This window comes from Rattus norvegicus, chromosome 4 (assembly GCF_036323735.1).
Source record: "Rattus norvegicus strain BN/NHsdMcwi chromosome 4, GRCr8, whole genome shotgun sequence".
Lineage (NCBI taxonomy): Eukaryota > Metazoa > Chordata > Mammalia > Rodentia > Muridae > Rattus > Rattus norvegicus.
The window spans coordinates 160,038,304-160,053,154 of NC_086022.1; the positions used below are offsets into that span (position 1 = coordinate 160,038,304).

The 14,851-nt window shown below is 48.6% G+C and overlaps 1 protein-coding gene across 2 annotated transcripts in view; it reads left to right on the plus strand.

The window, feature by feature from the left end:
- The first annotated feature begins 4,596 nt into the window (after positions 1 to 4,596).
- Vwf (von Willebrand factor) overlaps positions 4,597 to 14,851 on the plus strand; it is a 134,858-nt gene continuing 124,603 nt past the window's right edge. The window contains exons 1-3 of one of the 2 annotated variants that reach the window (XM_063285420.1): positions 4,597 to 4,807; positions 9,681 to 9,735; positions 10,565 to 10,729. In XM_063285420.1, coding sequence (XP_063141490.1) covers positions 9,681 to 9,735; positions 10,565 to 10,729 — 220 coding nt within the window. In that variant the 5' untranslated portion in view covers positions 4,597 to 4,807. Of the gene's footprint in view, positions 4,808 to 8,065; positions 8,295 to 9,680; positions 9,736 to 10,564; positions 10,730 to 14,851 lie in introns of those variants that run through there. The other variant, NM_053889.1, reaches the window with a different exon arrangement.

Below are 14,851 nucleotides of genomic sequence, written 5' to 3' on the forward strand. Positions count from 1 at the left end.
AATGGTGCGTGTGATGAGAACATGGTTCTGTGTGCTAAGGGTTCTGAGCATCAGAGCCAATCCCTCAGAGGTGTGAATATACAGCCGTGAGGGGCTGTTCCACTGCCCTGGCAGTTCAGGTTGCTCTGAGCAGACCAGAAGCACTTGAAGGACAAAACCCAATTGTTTTCAGCTCAGTTCCCTATACTGAGAGAATGTAGTCTTTGCTCCTTCCTTCTTTCCTTTCTTTCTTCCCTCCTTCCTTCCTTCCTTCCCTCCTTCCTTCCTTCCTTTCTTCCTTTCTTTCTGTTGGAGATAGAAAGCAGGGCTGTGGCCTTGATGAGCAACCCATCCAGAACGCAAAATAATTGAAATATTCCAGCCAAGGGTATTAAGCTCTATGAAAAAAAAAAAAAGAAAGAAAAGAAAAGAAAAGAAATTCAAGAATAATTTAGAAATAGACAGTGTGGCCAGGCACGATGGCCCACACTTTTGGTCCCAGCATAGAGGCAGGCAGATCTCAGTGAGTTTGAGGTCAGCTTAGTGTGATAGTGCCTTCTAGGGCAGATGGGGTTATGTAGTGAGACCCTATCTGAGAGAAAGAAAGAGAGAGAAAGGAGACAATGCAAAATATCCTACCACTTATGGTTGTAGATGCAGGATGAAGAAGGACCTTAGGCAGACCTTCTGTCTATAATTTCCCAACTACAGTGACTGGTTCTCTCCACCGGAGCATACAAGGTGGCGTAAAGACAGGACAGGGTAGAACGGAAGAGAGGCCTGTGGTCAGAGGGAGAGAGGTCAGCTAGCTGTCTTTCCATAGCTCTGTGACTCTACGATGGTCCCATTGCCTGGTTGTGCGCCGGCACCTTCCTCATCTGTAAGGTGACAAAACCTAGCTCTTGCTTTGTGTGGCTATAATGGAACATCACATTAATCAAAAATAGTGATTCATTTAACCCCACTTCCTTTCAGGGTCTCACTATGTAGCCCTGACTGGCCTGGGACTAAGGGTAGGGTGGGCTGGTCTCCAACTCCCAGATCTGCTGCGGTCGGGAGGCACCATTGTTCTGTGTCTTCCTGTGGTAAAGGACAGACCCTTCGAACCTTGAACTAAAGGAATCTCTCTTTCTCTCTCTCTCTCTCTCTTTCTCTCTCTCTCTCTCTCTCTCTCTCTCTCTCTCTCTCTCTCCCCTCCCCTCCTCTCTCCCTCCCTCCCTACCCCCCTTATGGAGTTTATCTTAGTAATGAGGAAAGTAATTACTGTACATGGTGGCTCTTGATGGTGAGTAATCCTTTTAAACATTATTTTTATTTGTGTGTATGTGTTTGTATGTGTTTGAATGTGTTTGTGTGTGTGGAACATGCATGAGTTTGTGTGCACACATTTGTGCAGGTCGCTGAAGAGGCCAGAGGAGGATGTGAGATACCCTGGACCTGAAGTTATAGACAGTTATGAGCAGCCTGACCTGAAGTTGTAGCCAGTATGAGCAGCCTGACCTGAAGTTGTAGCCAGTATGAGCAGCCTGACCTGAAGTTGTAGCCAGTATGAGCAGCCTGATGTGGGTTCTTCCTGAGAGCTCTAAGTGCTCCTCACTACTGAGCCATCCCTCCAGACGCAAGGGTTAACCCCGATTGCCAACTTGCTGAGATCTCCAATGACTGTGGACATAACCTCTGGGCACTTCTGTGATGGTTTCTAGATTGGATAAATAGGGGTGACCCTCATCTGTAGGTGTAAGTGCCACCCAACGGCCCGGGGTCCTGGGCTGAATAGAACGGAGCTCGTGAACCGAACACTAGCATCCTCCCTCTCTGCTTCTGACTGAGAAGCAATGTGACCGGCTGCCTCCAGATCCTGCTGCCGTGCCTCCACGCAAGAAAACCTTTTTATTTTTAAAACGTAGCTTTGGTCAGGTGCTTTGTTACAGCATCGAAAACATTCCTAACACAGTGTTGTGGAGTTGGGGGCTGAGAGAAAGAGAGCCCACTGCCAGGGAGAGCCACGAACAGGGAGGCTTCTGTCTTGTTCTGCTTGCCCCCTCAGTAGTCACTCTGTGCTGCAGCTGCTTCTGTCTGGCTTCCACCTCCTAGGTGCCCATGATAGTTACTTGATGTAAAAAGAGGGCATTTGATTGACTTGTAAATGAGGTGTAAATGTAGGCTTCCTCCAGTGGACTTGGTGATGAAATTTCAAATGCTCCAGCTATCTTTTGAAGGCAGTCTAAGAAACTGGTGAGGCTAGGGTCCCGTAAGGTGACCGATTGTCCTAGTTGCTGAGAACTGTCCCAGTTTTAGCCCCGGAAACTCCCTCAGTCCAGAGCGAAGCAGCAATTAGATATCTAAGCCGGAGGAAGGGCTGGTGAAGCCTCACCGGCTGTCTCTTTGCTTTGCTGCACGTGGCCCCAGCTGCTCAGCCCCTTAAGACAATGACGTCAAATGGGTCCTCAGACAGAGAACAAACAAGCAAGACGGCAAACCCACTGTGGCGAAAAGTTAAAAGTGAATGAGGAACTGGAAAAGCATCCATGGATTAATGTGAGGAAAAAGAGAGAGAATAAGATGTTGAGCTTTCCCCATACTACAGGAGGACAAGCATCCCAGGTGAAAAGGATCTCAGGTACTAGGGAGACTGAGGCAGGAGGATTTCAAATTCAAGGCCAGCTTGGGCTGGAGACTGAATGTCCATCCTGGGTGATGGAGTGGGACCCTGTCTCAGAATGAGAAAGGGAGACGAGGGTGGAGACACAGCTCAGGGACCGCATGCTGACTTTGCTTGAGGCTCTAGGTTTAAACCCCTATTATAAATAAATAAATAAATAAATAAATAAATAAATAAATAAATAAATGTATGTATGTATGTATGTATGTATGTATGTATGTATGTAAATGACCTGAAGATACAAATCAAAAATCAGAAATTAAAACAGAAATCAAGATGGGCAATATTAGAAAATATCCCCTGGGCTGGAGAGATGGCTCAGTGGTTAAGAGCACTGACTGCTCTTCCAGAGGTCCTGAGTTCAATTCCCAGCAAACACATGGTGGCTCACAACCATCTGTAATGGGATCTGATGCCCTCTTCTGGTGTATCTGAAGAGAGTTACAGTGTCTTCATATATATACATTAAATAAATAAATCTTTAAAAAGGGGGAACTATTCCCTTAAAAACAAAGACTGAATAGTAAAACAATAACTATATTACCACTTTCTAGATAAATTATCAAGTAATGAGAAACTAACGAGTGTCCATTGGCCGGATCCCTGAAGGATCTGTACTAAAGGTCATAACAGCTCTTGTAGCTTCTGACACAGTGGTTTCTTTCGATTCTGGGAACGGGAAGGAAGCTGTCCCGAAGCAGGGACTGTGTACAGTGAGGGACGTCGCCACCCTGCTGTGGAAAGAGCAAAGCCCACACTTCTGAGTCACCTGGCCTCAGGATTTTCCTACTTAAGTGAAAATTGCAACCATATCGAAACCAGGAGAGAATGGCTTCTCGGCCTTTTGAAGATCAAGTATAGGAACCCAGAGAGGCCAATGCAAAAATATGTGCATTCTACCCTGCTCTGCCCATCCTAAAGCCCCGCTTACTCCACAGTGTGGAAATGGTTAAAAGCAGAAAGCAGGGAGAGAGAGCTCCCACTTGCTGCTCTTCAGGCTCTGTCCTCTCTCTTCTTCCCCAGAGGTCTCCGGTATCCTGATACTCACAAACAAGGATATACAGTCATTTAAAATCTTATTTTTATTGTGTAGTCTTCTTTGTGAGGAGTAAGTTTCTCATTTGATGCAGTCTTATGTAAGTATGCAGTATGTCTGTAGTATGTTCATGCAGTGCCCTTGGAGGCCAGAAGACAGCATTAGATCCCCACGGCTGGACTTGGATTGTTGTGAGCTGCCACGTGGGTGCTGGAATAGAACCCAGACCGTCTGGGAGAGCAGTAATGAGATCTTCCAGTCATCTCTTCGGGCTCTTGTTTTACAGCCTTTGATTTTATATAACTGTTACCCTTTGGTAATGTGTTAGTTTGAGCCAAGGTCTCATTGTAGCCCAGGCCAGCCTTGAATTCATCGTGTAGCAGAGAATGGCCTTGAAACCATCTTGCTCCTACCTCCTGGTTTAAGGACTGTGATTACTGGACGTGACCCAACCATAACCAGTCTCGTATGGGGCCGGGGACCAACCCAGAGCTTTGGGCATGAGGCACCTTACTAGCTGAGCTACACTCCGGCCCTGAATTCTGCTTTCTTCAGTCTCTGTTCTCCACATTTTTTTTTAAATGAACTTTTATTTTAAGTCTGAAGAATACGAGAACCTCAAAACACTCTCTCCGTGATTGTCATCGTCCTTTGTGCTGTCACTGTCGAGTACTATGGCTCCGCTTTTCTTCGTTTTTACATTTTTTGGAAACATTCACTTATGCATAGCCCATCCTCCTGCCTCAGCACCCCGTTTATTATTTTAACTCTTTAATTTCTCACCATCATTGTTATTGTCTTATGAAGTCGCTGCCTGTTCACATTCAGCCCACGACTACCAAATTCTCTTGTTTACTTTTATTTCTAGCATTTTCTCTCAGGGTTTAACTTCCTTCTTCCTGAGAACCTTCTTTAGTCTTCCGTTCAGCAAGGCCGGGGACGGTAAGCTTGTCTTTCTCCGGCAGAAGAAAATGTCCCTAACTCTGAATGATGACTTCGTTATGGAGACCAGTTACTACGTCCTCTTCTACAACCCTCTGACCTACCTCATCTGGGACCCACCTCTGTGTCCGTGCGCAGGCTGTCCGGTGGCTAATGAAACAGTCCCAGCTAACAGCTGACATCACTAGGTGCGGAAAAACCACAGCTCCGAGGCTGAGTATTTTCTCACTTTACCCCGCTTCCGCTCTCCAATTTCCCTTCCCATCCCCTCCCTCCCTCCATCCCTCTGTCTCTCCGTCCCTCCATCCCTCGCTCCCAATGCATGTCCTAACAAACATCTTTTACTGGTGGCTTCCCTTTCCCCATATCGCACTTGCACGTCTGGGCTGCAGTTTCCTGCCCACCCTCATAATTATCTGTGCTAAAACGCTCAGGGTCTGCGGCTGTGAACGCAGAGACCACGAGGGCTGTAGACTCCAGGCCTGGCTCTCACACCTCCCCTTGGCTTCCTTCGTTCCATGCTCTCTCCTAACACTTCTTACCATTCTTCATTTTTTTATTCTTTGGAAACATTTTCTTGGATTTCTTTTCTAAAAGTCCCCCCCCCCCCCGAGAATTTTGTTTAATTTTGCTTTTGTTTTTCATTAAACCGAGTCTCACTAGGTAGTAAAGGCTGGTCTTGAACTCACGGTCCTCCTACCTCAGCCTCCTGAGGGATGGGATTAAAGGCATGCACCACTGTGTCCCACTCATTTGCTCTCAGGGCCAGCTGTGTATTTAAAAATGTGCTGCGTTTTTTTCAGCATTTTGGAAGGCCAGGAGAGGATGTCTGATTTCCTAGAGCTGGAGTTAACAGATAGTTATGAACCATCATGTGGGTGCTAGGAGTGGAACCAGGTCCCCTGGAAGGTCAGTGTTCTTAACCAATGAGCCATCTCTCTAGCCCCCAGGAGAAAGGACATCCTGATGAGATGCCTGTGTCCCTCCCTTTTGCTATCAGCCAATTGAGACAATTCCTAAGACACTGGAGTTTGCCCAGGGATCTCATGCTGGGGAAGGTAAAGTTGGAAGCTGGAGGAGGAACTTGTCTCCCAGAAATAGATTTTACACAGTTCTGATAACTTGTAAGACCACTCTGCAGGAGAGTGGAGCCAAGAAAAGGCAGATCATTAATGGGAGGGACCACACCTTGACCAGTACTGCCCCCCCAGACACACAGACACATAGACACACACACACACACACACACACACACACACAGACATACACATAGAGATAGACAGACACACACAGACACACAGACATACACAGACACACACAGACACACACACAGACAATTAGACACACAGATACACACAGACACACACACAGACACAGACAGACTGACACACAGACACACACAGAGACACAGACAGATAGACAGACAGACACACAGACACACACAGACACAGACAGACAGACAGACACACAGACACACACACAGATACAGACAGATAGACAGACACACACACACACACAGACAGACACACAGACACACACACAGACACAGACAGATAGACAGACAGACAGACACACACAGACACACACACAGACACAGACAGATAGACAGACAGACACACACACAGACACACAGACACAGACACACACACACACACACACACACACACACACACACACACACACACACACACACATCTCCTGCCCTCTGTTTAAGCCTAATTTCATGGATTTAGGTGTGGGTCACTGGGTCTCCTTGCTCTGCTCCCGATGTGGCTACATGAATAAATCTCCCTCATTACCATATACCTTTTAAATTGGCCCATTGGTGATGGGTGGCCAAGGCTAGTTTACTAGGACTCTGCCCCTAAGGATCCTGGTAACAGAAATGTTTAGGGCTAATCTTGCCTCTTTCGTTCTTTGTCTGTCCTGGCAACACTGACCTTCCTACCTTGGCTGGTTGTGCTGGCTAATTTTTTTCCTTAACTTGACACAAGGTAAAGTCATCTGAGAGGAGGGAACCTCTATTAAGAAAACACTTCCACAATATGTCTGTACGCAGGCCTGTAGGACATTTTCTTAATTAGTGATCCATGGGGGAGGGTCCAGCTCATTGAGGGTGGTGCTGGGTTGCTGGTCCTGGGTTCAATAAGAAAGCAGTGTGAGTAAGCCTGTAAGCAGAACTGTTCCATGGCCTCTGTCTGTATCAGCTCTGCCTCCACATTTTGCCTTGAGTTCCCGTCACGATGTCCTTTGGTGACAAACTGCGATCTGGAAGCATAAACCAAATAAACCCTTTCCTCCCCAACTTGCTTTCTGGTCACAGTGTTTCATCACAGAACCCTAAGACAGTGGAGAAGGGAACGGGGGAGTGTGAGGTGTGTGCAAAGAGGGCCTAGCAAAAATGGGGCAAAGTGGTTCTTCAGAGGCTTAGCGCAAGTGTTGTAGTGAGACGCAAACGGAAATGGGCCACTTCTAGATGCTCGGCCCTGGTTGCCCAACTGAGTGCCGGGAATCCCTCTGAGAAGGCCCTGCCTCAGTCGCCTCTCCTGTCATCTCTTTGAACAGGAATCAGTGTGTGAGATCAGGCCGAGAGCTGGGCTTTTGGGGATAGGAGGTCAGGAGGTGGGGATGGAGTGCTTATGTGTGTGTGCTGGCGTGTGGAGAATCAGGGTTCGGGAGGTATGTGTGGTGGGAACCCGGGGATGGAGCTCAGTGGGAGAGCAGAGAGCAGGTGTGTGCTTGTGAGCCTTTGGAGGGGGGGAGTATTAGAACGAGACCATCATTTCCACCCCCCTAACTCCCAAAGGCTTGGACTGCCAACCAGGGCTTCCGTTTTGTTGCTGTTTGTTTTGAAATGGGCTCTCTCTATTTCTAGTCCTTGCTGTCCTGGATCTTGCTAAGTAGACCAGACTGGCTTAAACCTCATGAAGACCTTCCCGCCTCTGCTCCAGAGTGCTGAGATTAAGGTGTGCACCACCACTCCTGGCCCGGGGCCTTTGTCTTTAACCTGTCCATAAAACACTGGCTGGGTTTCAAACAGGCTGTTTTTGTGAGGTCTGGCCTGGACTGTTCATACCTGTGGGTGACGGGGCAGGAAGTGTTAACACACTTCTCCCTCTCACCCTGAGGCTAGAGGTGTTTTTCAAAACCCCTGGAATTTGGAACCAAAAACCATGTTGATGTAACCTGGTTCTCTCTCCTAGAGTGGACTGGACTGTCATGGGAAACCTACTGTCCCTGGTCCTGGTTGCCTGTAGGGGTACACAGGGAGTCTGAGAGACTGAGCCCATGTTGGTGTTTGGGGAGCAAGGCAGCTCATTAGGGCAGATTCCGGGAGCTCTCCCTCCTGACTCTTTAAGCCTTATCAGCCTGGAAGGGCTCCTACTACTGCTTCCTGCCATTGTTTCCCCTCGGTAATTAAGAGAAGGCCAGGGCTCTGCTGTGGCAACTTGAAGCTATTGCAGTGCAGAGGAATGGGCTTGGCCTCAGCTTGGGCTTGCTCTCTCTGGCTGTGACGACTTCAAAGCCCCTGGACAACTCGCCAGCCCAGAGCCTGAGCAGATCCATCCAGCATTTGCTCAGGGACATGGCTTAGGAGTGAGCGGTGTCACCACTGAGCAGCGGCCTGGGTTTTGCAAGGGACCTTGGAGATACGGCCCCTGTTTGTATGGCAAGGTATGATGGGTTTGGATGGAGAGCTGGCTTAGTCATGGGAGGGAGGTACAGGGCTGATCCCTGCCCCTGAGATCTGGCTGGGAATCCTATAGCAGAAGGGGGTCTTTTGGAGAAGCGATTCAAAGCTAGCTGGATCCTAATGTCCCTTCTGCTGTTGCTGCTGGGTCCTGCTTTTCTTTCTGAAGAGGCTTTCCAGTGCGGCAGAACTGTACTCAGATGAGATTGCTTTCCCTCCCTTCTTGAATCCGTGCTTGGAGCCCCTGATGCACCTGTGTGCTGGGAGGGTAGGGGACAGGACACCTGCTTTGTGACCTAGTCTGGTCCATGTCCAGTTCACAGTCATAAGATACTGGGGGTTTATTCCTCTTCATTGGTCTGAATGGGCATCATGTAAGAAGAGTTGTACCAGCTATGTCCTAGGTGGCATGTTATGTGTTTCCTGTAACCTTCTCCAGAAGAGAGGGGTGGCGGCAGGGGCTCTGAGGGTTGGAGAGGCTATGCTCTGCCAGCCAGGAATGAGTGGGCAGTGGGGTGAGGCACGTTGTAAAGAAATGTCCTCAGGTCCAGGGCTGTTAGAGCCCTGTCCCCTTGTCGAGGCCACTCAGCAAGCATCTATCTGCAGAGCATGTCCTGGGCCCTGAGTGTCCTTGCAGGCCCTAGGGATGTTGTTGAGAGAGACAGTCACTGGTCTAAAGGTGCTCACGGTCCAGGGCAGGTGACCGTTGAGTTCTCAGTGATGGCCTCTGACTGGTCTCTGTTTCTGGGTTCTGATGGCAGCAACGGAAGCCAGCCCCTTCTCCTCCTCGTTGGTTGCTACGTGTGATGGTGGGGTGGCACCTTTGTTCCAGCTGGTGTAGGGCTGTGGGGACATGGGATGCCAGGCTAGCATGGAGGGTGGGGGAAAAGACCCAGAACTTCCCCACCCCAACTGGTCCTGGTACCATTGTCTGGAGAAGGTGCCAGCAGTGTGGCTCACTGGGATGGTTGCTCTTAGGCCTGACTTTGCAGTGGGAGTGTGGGCACTAGTTCTTCATGTTTAAAGGAGGCATAGGGGCCAGTGAGAATCCTCCTCCCCTTCCTCCCCTTCCTCCCCTTCCTCCCCTTCCTCCCCTTCCTCCCCTTCCTCCTCTTCCTCCTCTTCCTCCTCTTCTTCCTCTTCTTCCTCCTCCTCTTCCCCCTCCTCCTTCTCTTTTTTCTACTTCTACTTTTTTACTTCTTCTTCTCTTCCTTCTACTTCTTCAACTTCTTCTATTTCTTCTTGTTCTCCTCCCCCACTCCCCTTCCTCCCCTCCTTCCCTCAATGGACACATTGACGGTAGCATGTACTTACAGCCATCTGTCTAGACAGTGAGAACCATCTCATTTCTCTTTTTTTTCCTTCGGCAGATGAATCCTTTCGGATATGAGATCTGCCTGTTAGTTCTGGCCCTCACCTGGCCAGGTAGGTACCAAATACTTAAGAAAGTATTTATCTTCTTCCAGGATTACTGGGAACACCTCCTTCCAGGACTCGGCATGTGTGTCTGGAGCTCACCTGTGCTCCCTCTGTGTTAGGCTTGTGTCTTTAGGAGTCAGTGGTCACCTCCTGGGACAGTTACGCAGAACCTTGTTTCTGATTTAACGTCCCCTCTAAACTGAATACCCGAAGGGTCTTGGTGGCACAGAACTGTACCTTGTGATGGGAGCATGGAGACAGCATTTGTTTCCATGTGGTCATCTAGTTGAACACCTCAGCATAGATGAGGAGACTGCTGGTCAGGGAAGAGGCACTAATGCATGAGAGTCATATGGAGCCAAAGTCCAAGGACAGTTCTCTGGGTTCTAGAGCACCCCTTTTCTCCCCACACCCCTTGTCCCACCTTACTTCCCTCTCTGAGATTCCCAGTTTGGAAATGCCAGCCATGCCCTTTGACCAGTGCCAAGAAGTAGAGCAGTGAAGCAACTGTTGGAATGCCAGCATGGTTACTGCCCATGGTGGGGCACAGTGGGCTATCGTCTCTCATACTCTGCACTCCTCTATGGTCCCTAAATTTTCTATAACAGGCATCACTGCTTAAGGTAGTAAGTGTCACTAAGACGAATATGTCCTGGAAGATTGTTTCTCCATTATTGTCATGAGTCTGGGGTCATGCTCAGAGGCAAGGGACCCCATTTAAAATGGAAAGAACTTCCTTGCTTCTACTTTCTACTAGTTGCAGCCTGGTTTCTCTGGGGCATCAGTTTCTATGGGCTGATGCTCCCATAACGCTCACCCTGGCCTCTTCCTTCAGGGACCCTCTGCACAGAAGATCCTCGTGACAGGCCGTCGACAGCCCGATGCAGCCTCTTTGGGGATGGCTTCATCAACACTTTCGATGAAGCCATGTACAGTTTTGCAGGAGGCTGCAGTTATCTTCTGGCTGGGGACTGCCAGAAACGTTCCTTCTCAATTCTCGGTGAGTCCTGGGTGCCCGTGGCAGGATCCCAGAGCAGGGGCAGCTGAGATGGAGGAGGATTCCAACGCTCAGGTCCTGAGATTAGAGGTCATTTCTGAGACTGTGGAGGGCAGTGGTCTTCCTGTGACACCTTCTCTTAGTCTGGTGTGAGGACATCTGTGTTAACTCCAATGATTGTATCCATTGCTGTGGGTCCAGGCAACATTCCAGGAGTTCAATATCATAGAGAAAGAAGATGACGTAGAAGAGCTTTGGGATATGCGGAATTCAGAATTAAGAGGTTGGATAGTTCCTATATTACTGGTCAGGAGCTAATGGTCTACTTGTTTGTGTCTTTGCATCCTCACTGTAGCTGTCGGATGCAGTTGTCAGATCCTTGTTTACAAATGAGGAACTGTATCCAAAGAAGTCTGTCTCATCCTTCCTAGGAGGAACTGGACCCCAGTTTCAGCCCATTCAAGTCGAAAGGCACTCCCTCTGCTATAGGGAGAGAGGGTGTGCTCTAAGCTGTAGGCAGTGATAGAGAACGAGGGTCCGTTCTCTAAGAACTAATCTGCTGTGAGCTACACGGGAGGGATGCTGTAGGCCCAGTGAAGGTGGACCCCTCTGCCTTGGGGAAATGAGATGACCAAACAGACAGATCTATGTTGTTAAGGAAACATTTTGAGAAACTTGTTAAAACTGGGAAGGAAGGCCTTGACTTCGAGAGGGACTGTTGTCGTGGGAGTTTTTTTGGTAGGAGAGAGCAAGAGAAGGGGTCTGACTCCCAAATTCCAACAGGAAAAGTACATGTTTAGAGTCAGGGGTGGGGATGAGGCCCTTAATAGAACACTGCCAGGGTAAGGAGGATTCTGGTTAAACCCACGTGACAGGATTCTTGGTGAGGACAAGTCAGAGCGACAGACAGAAAGGTTGGTGATGAAAAATTTGAGTATATATTGAGCTTTTCTGAACATTGCCAATCAATAATAATAATTGTTACTATGAGAGTGTGTGCATGCGTGTGTGCACAGGTACACACTCGAGTGTGCCGTGGCTCATGTGGAGGTTGGAGAACTCTCAGGAGTGGGTCTCACCTCAACATTGTTGAGGCATGGTCTCTCTTACTGCTTTGGCTGTGCTGGGGATTCCAAGCCAGCCGGCCCATGAGCTTTTGGGCCAGTCTCCCCTCTCCACTTTCTGTACCACCTTAGGAATGCTGGGCTTACAGATGTGGGTTCTTGGGTTCAAACTTGGGCCACCGGGTTTGTACATTTCCCCCTTTGAGTCATCTTAGTGGGATTCCCACTAATATTGGGCTAAATGGGTAAATCCCAGGACAGATCCCAAGGTCAGAACCTAGTCTAGAGAGGGCTGAACTGGAGCCTGGCACAAGGTTGGCAGCCTGCAGGGCCTTGCTTGACATAGGTTGGAGGCTGTCAGGGTTGTCTCTCCTTTAGTCATTCTGTGGGTCCGTGCATGCGTTAAGCTGTTTGTAAACAGACTGTGGCCATAGCTGTGAGACTCTCTACCTCTCCCGATTGAGCATGGCCCAGGCCGGTCTTAAAGTGGAGGCTCTCCTGCCTTAGCCTGTTGAGTGGCCGATTCTCCTGGCTTCTTTCTGTTTCTGAGATGCTCTTTGTACTGTCTAGTTTTAAGTCAACTTGACACAAGCTACAGTCATCAGAGAGAAGGGAGCCTCAACTGAGAGAATTCCTCTGTACAATCAGTCCATAGGCAAGCCTGTAGGACGTTTTCTTAATTAGTAATTGCTGGTGCTAATGATTAATTAGTGTTGTGCTAATGATAGCACAACCCACTGTGGGTGGGGCTATCCCTGGGCAGGTGGCCCTGGGTTCTATGAGAAAGCAGGCTGAGCAAGCCACGAGGAGCAAGCCAGTAAGCAGTACCTCTCCGAAGGCCTCCTGCCTCCAGGTTCCTGCCTTGCTTGAGTTTCTGTCCAGACTTCCTTTGATGATGAACATTGATATGGAAGTGTAACCCAAATAGACACTTTTCTCCTCAGCTGGCTTTTTGGTCCTGACATTTTATCGCAGCAATAGCAACACTAAGACACTTTCTCAGGCTCTCTTTCTACCTGCTCTCCCGCCTCTGTTAGTAATCCAGTCACTTCAGTATCCACCATCTTCCCTGTTCTCCAGAAGCCCCACAAGGGCAAGGATAGTATCTTGTTCTTCTTTGTTTTCTGTTGTTCAGTGGGATCTCTCAGCAAGGACAGGAGAAGGATCCATAAAACCTGGAGTTATGTTGTATTAAAGCAGGGATTCTCAACCTGTGAGGTGCTACCCTTTCAAAGGGGTCTCCTAAGACCATCAGAAAACACAGATGTTTACATTATGATTCACAACAGTAGCAATATTACAGTTATGAAGTAGCAACGAAAATACTTTATGGTTGGGGGTCACCACAACACGAGGAACTGTATTAAAGGGTCACGGCACTGGGGAGGTGGAGAGCCACTGTATTAAAGGAAACTATTCATGTGGGTGACATTTGAGAAGTCTTGGGTGAGGGGTTTGGGTTAGGTGGAGAAGACAGGGAGGTTTTCCATGCACTGGGGGCAGCATGGGAGGAAGTGCTTATTATGGGGAGCCAGGGTCCAGATGACTAAGGCTGGAGTGATGGTCAAGCTTGAGCAGTGGTTCCCGACTTTGACAGGTGTCAGGAGCACCAAGGAGAGTTCTACAGCTATTGCTTGGTTCTAACCCCAGAGTTCTGGTTCCAGGAGCTCGGGAATGGAACCGAGAATCTCATGTCTAATAATTTTCCAGCTGCTGTTACTGGTGTTTACTGGGGGCTGGATGTTGAGAGGCATTGGGGTTTTCCTTAGGGTTACTATTGCTGCAATGAAACCATGACCAAAGCGACTTAGGGCAGAGAGGACTTGTTCAACATATACTTCTACATCACTGTTCATCATCAAAGGAATCAGATGTTATGGCTTGTATATGCTCAGCCCAGGGAATAGCACATTTAGAAGGTGTGGCCTTGTTGGAGTAGGTGTGTCACTGTGGGTGTGGGCTATAAGACGAGTCTCATCCTAGCTGCCTGGAAGCCAGTCTTCCACTAGCAACCTTCAGATGAAGATTTTGAACTCTCAGCTTCTCCTGCACCATGCCTACCTCGATGCTGCCATGCACCTACCTTGATGATAATGGACTGAACTTCTGAACCTGTAGGCCAGCCCCAAATATATATATATATATATATATATATATATTGTCCTTTATAAGACTGGCCTTGGTCATGATATCTGTTTACAGCAGTAAAACCCTAACTAAGACATCAGGACAGGAACTCAAGCAAGGCAGGAACTTGGAAGCAGGAGCCGATGTCGAGGCCATGGAGGAGGAATGCTGCTTCCTGGCTTGCACCTCTTACTAAGCATGCTTTCTTATAGAACCCAAGACCATCAGCCCAAGGATGGCACTACCTACAATGGCCTACCACCCCCCACCCTGCCCACTGATCTCTAATTAAAAAAATATCTTACAGGCCTGCCTACAACCTGATCTTATGGAGGTATTTTCTTACTTGATGTTCCCTTCTCTCAGAACTCTAGCTCACGCCAAGTTGACATAAATCTACCCAGCACCGGGTTGTAAGTGTGTGTGAGAGGATGAGGCTGAGGTACAGAGTCTTTAATCTGCTGGGCTGTGTCCTGGTTGACTTTCTATTGCTGTGGGGAGACACCATGACCAAAGCAAACGATAGAAGAATCAGTTTGTTGTGGCTTACACTTCCAGAGGGTGAGTCTATGACCATTATGGCCAGAAACATGGAGGCAGGTAGGCAGGTAGGCAGGCATGGCTCTGGAGCAGTGGCTTTCATTCTGATCTGCAAGTAGGAGGTAGAAAGAAGGAGTGAGAGCTAATTGGGAATGGTATGGCCATTGAAACCTCAAAGCCCACCCCCAGTGAGACACCTCCTCCAACAAGGCCACACCTCCTCATCCTTCCGAACAGTTCCACCCACCAGGGGCCAAGTATTCAAACAGATGAACCTATGAGGGACAGTCTCATTTAATCTGCCCGGGTTGTCTGCTCCATTCAGTAGGCTGGGAGGCAGCAGGGTGGAGTCTTGCATAGCAAAGAAGGGTCAGAAAGAACTAGAGTACTGGGG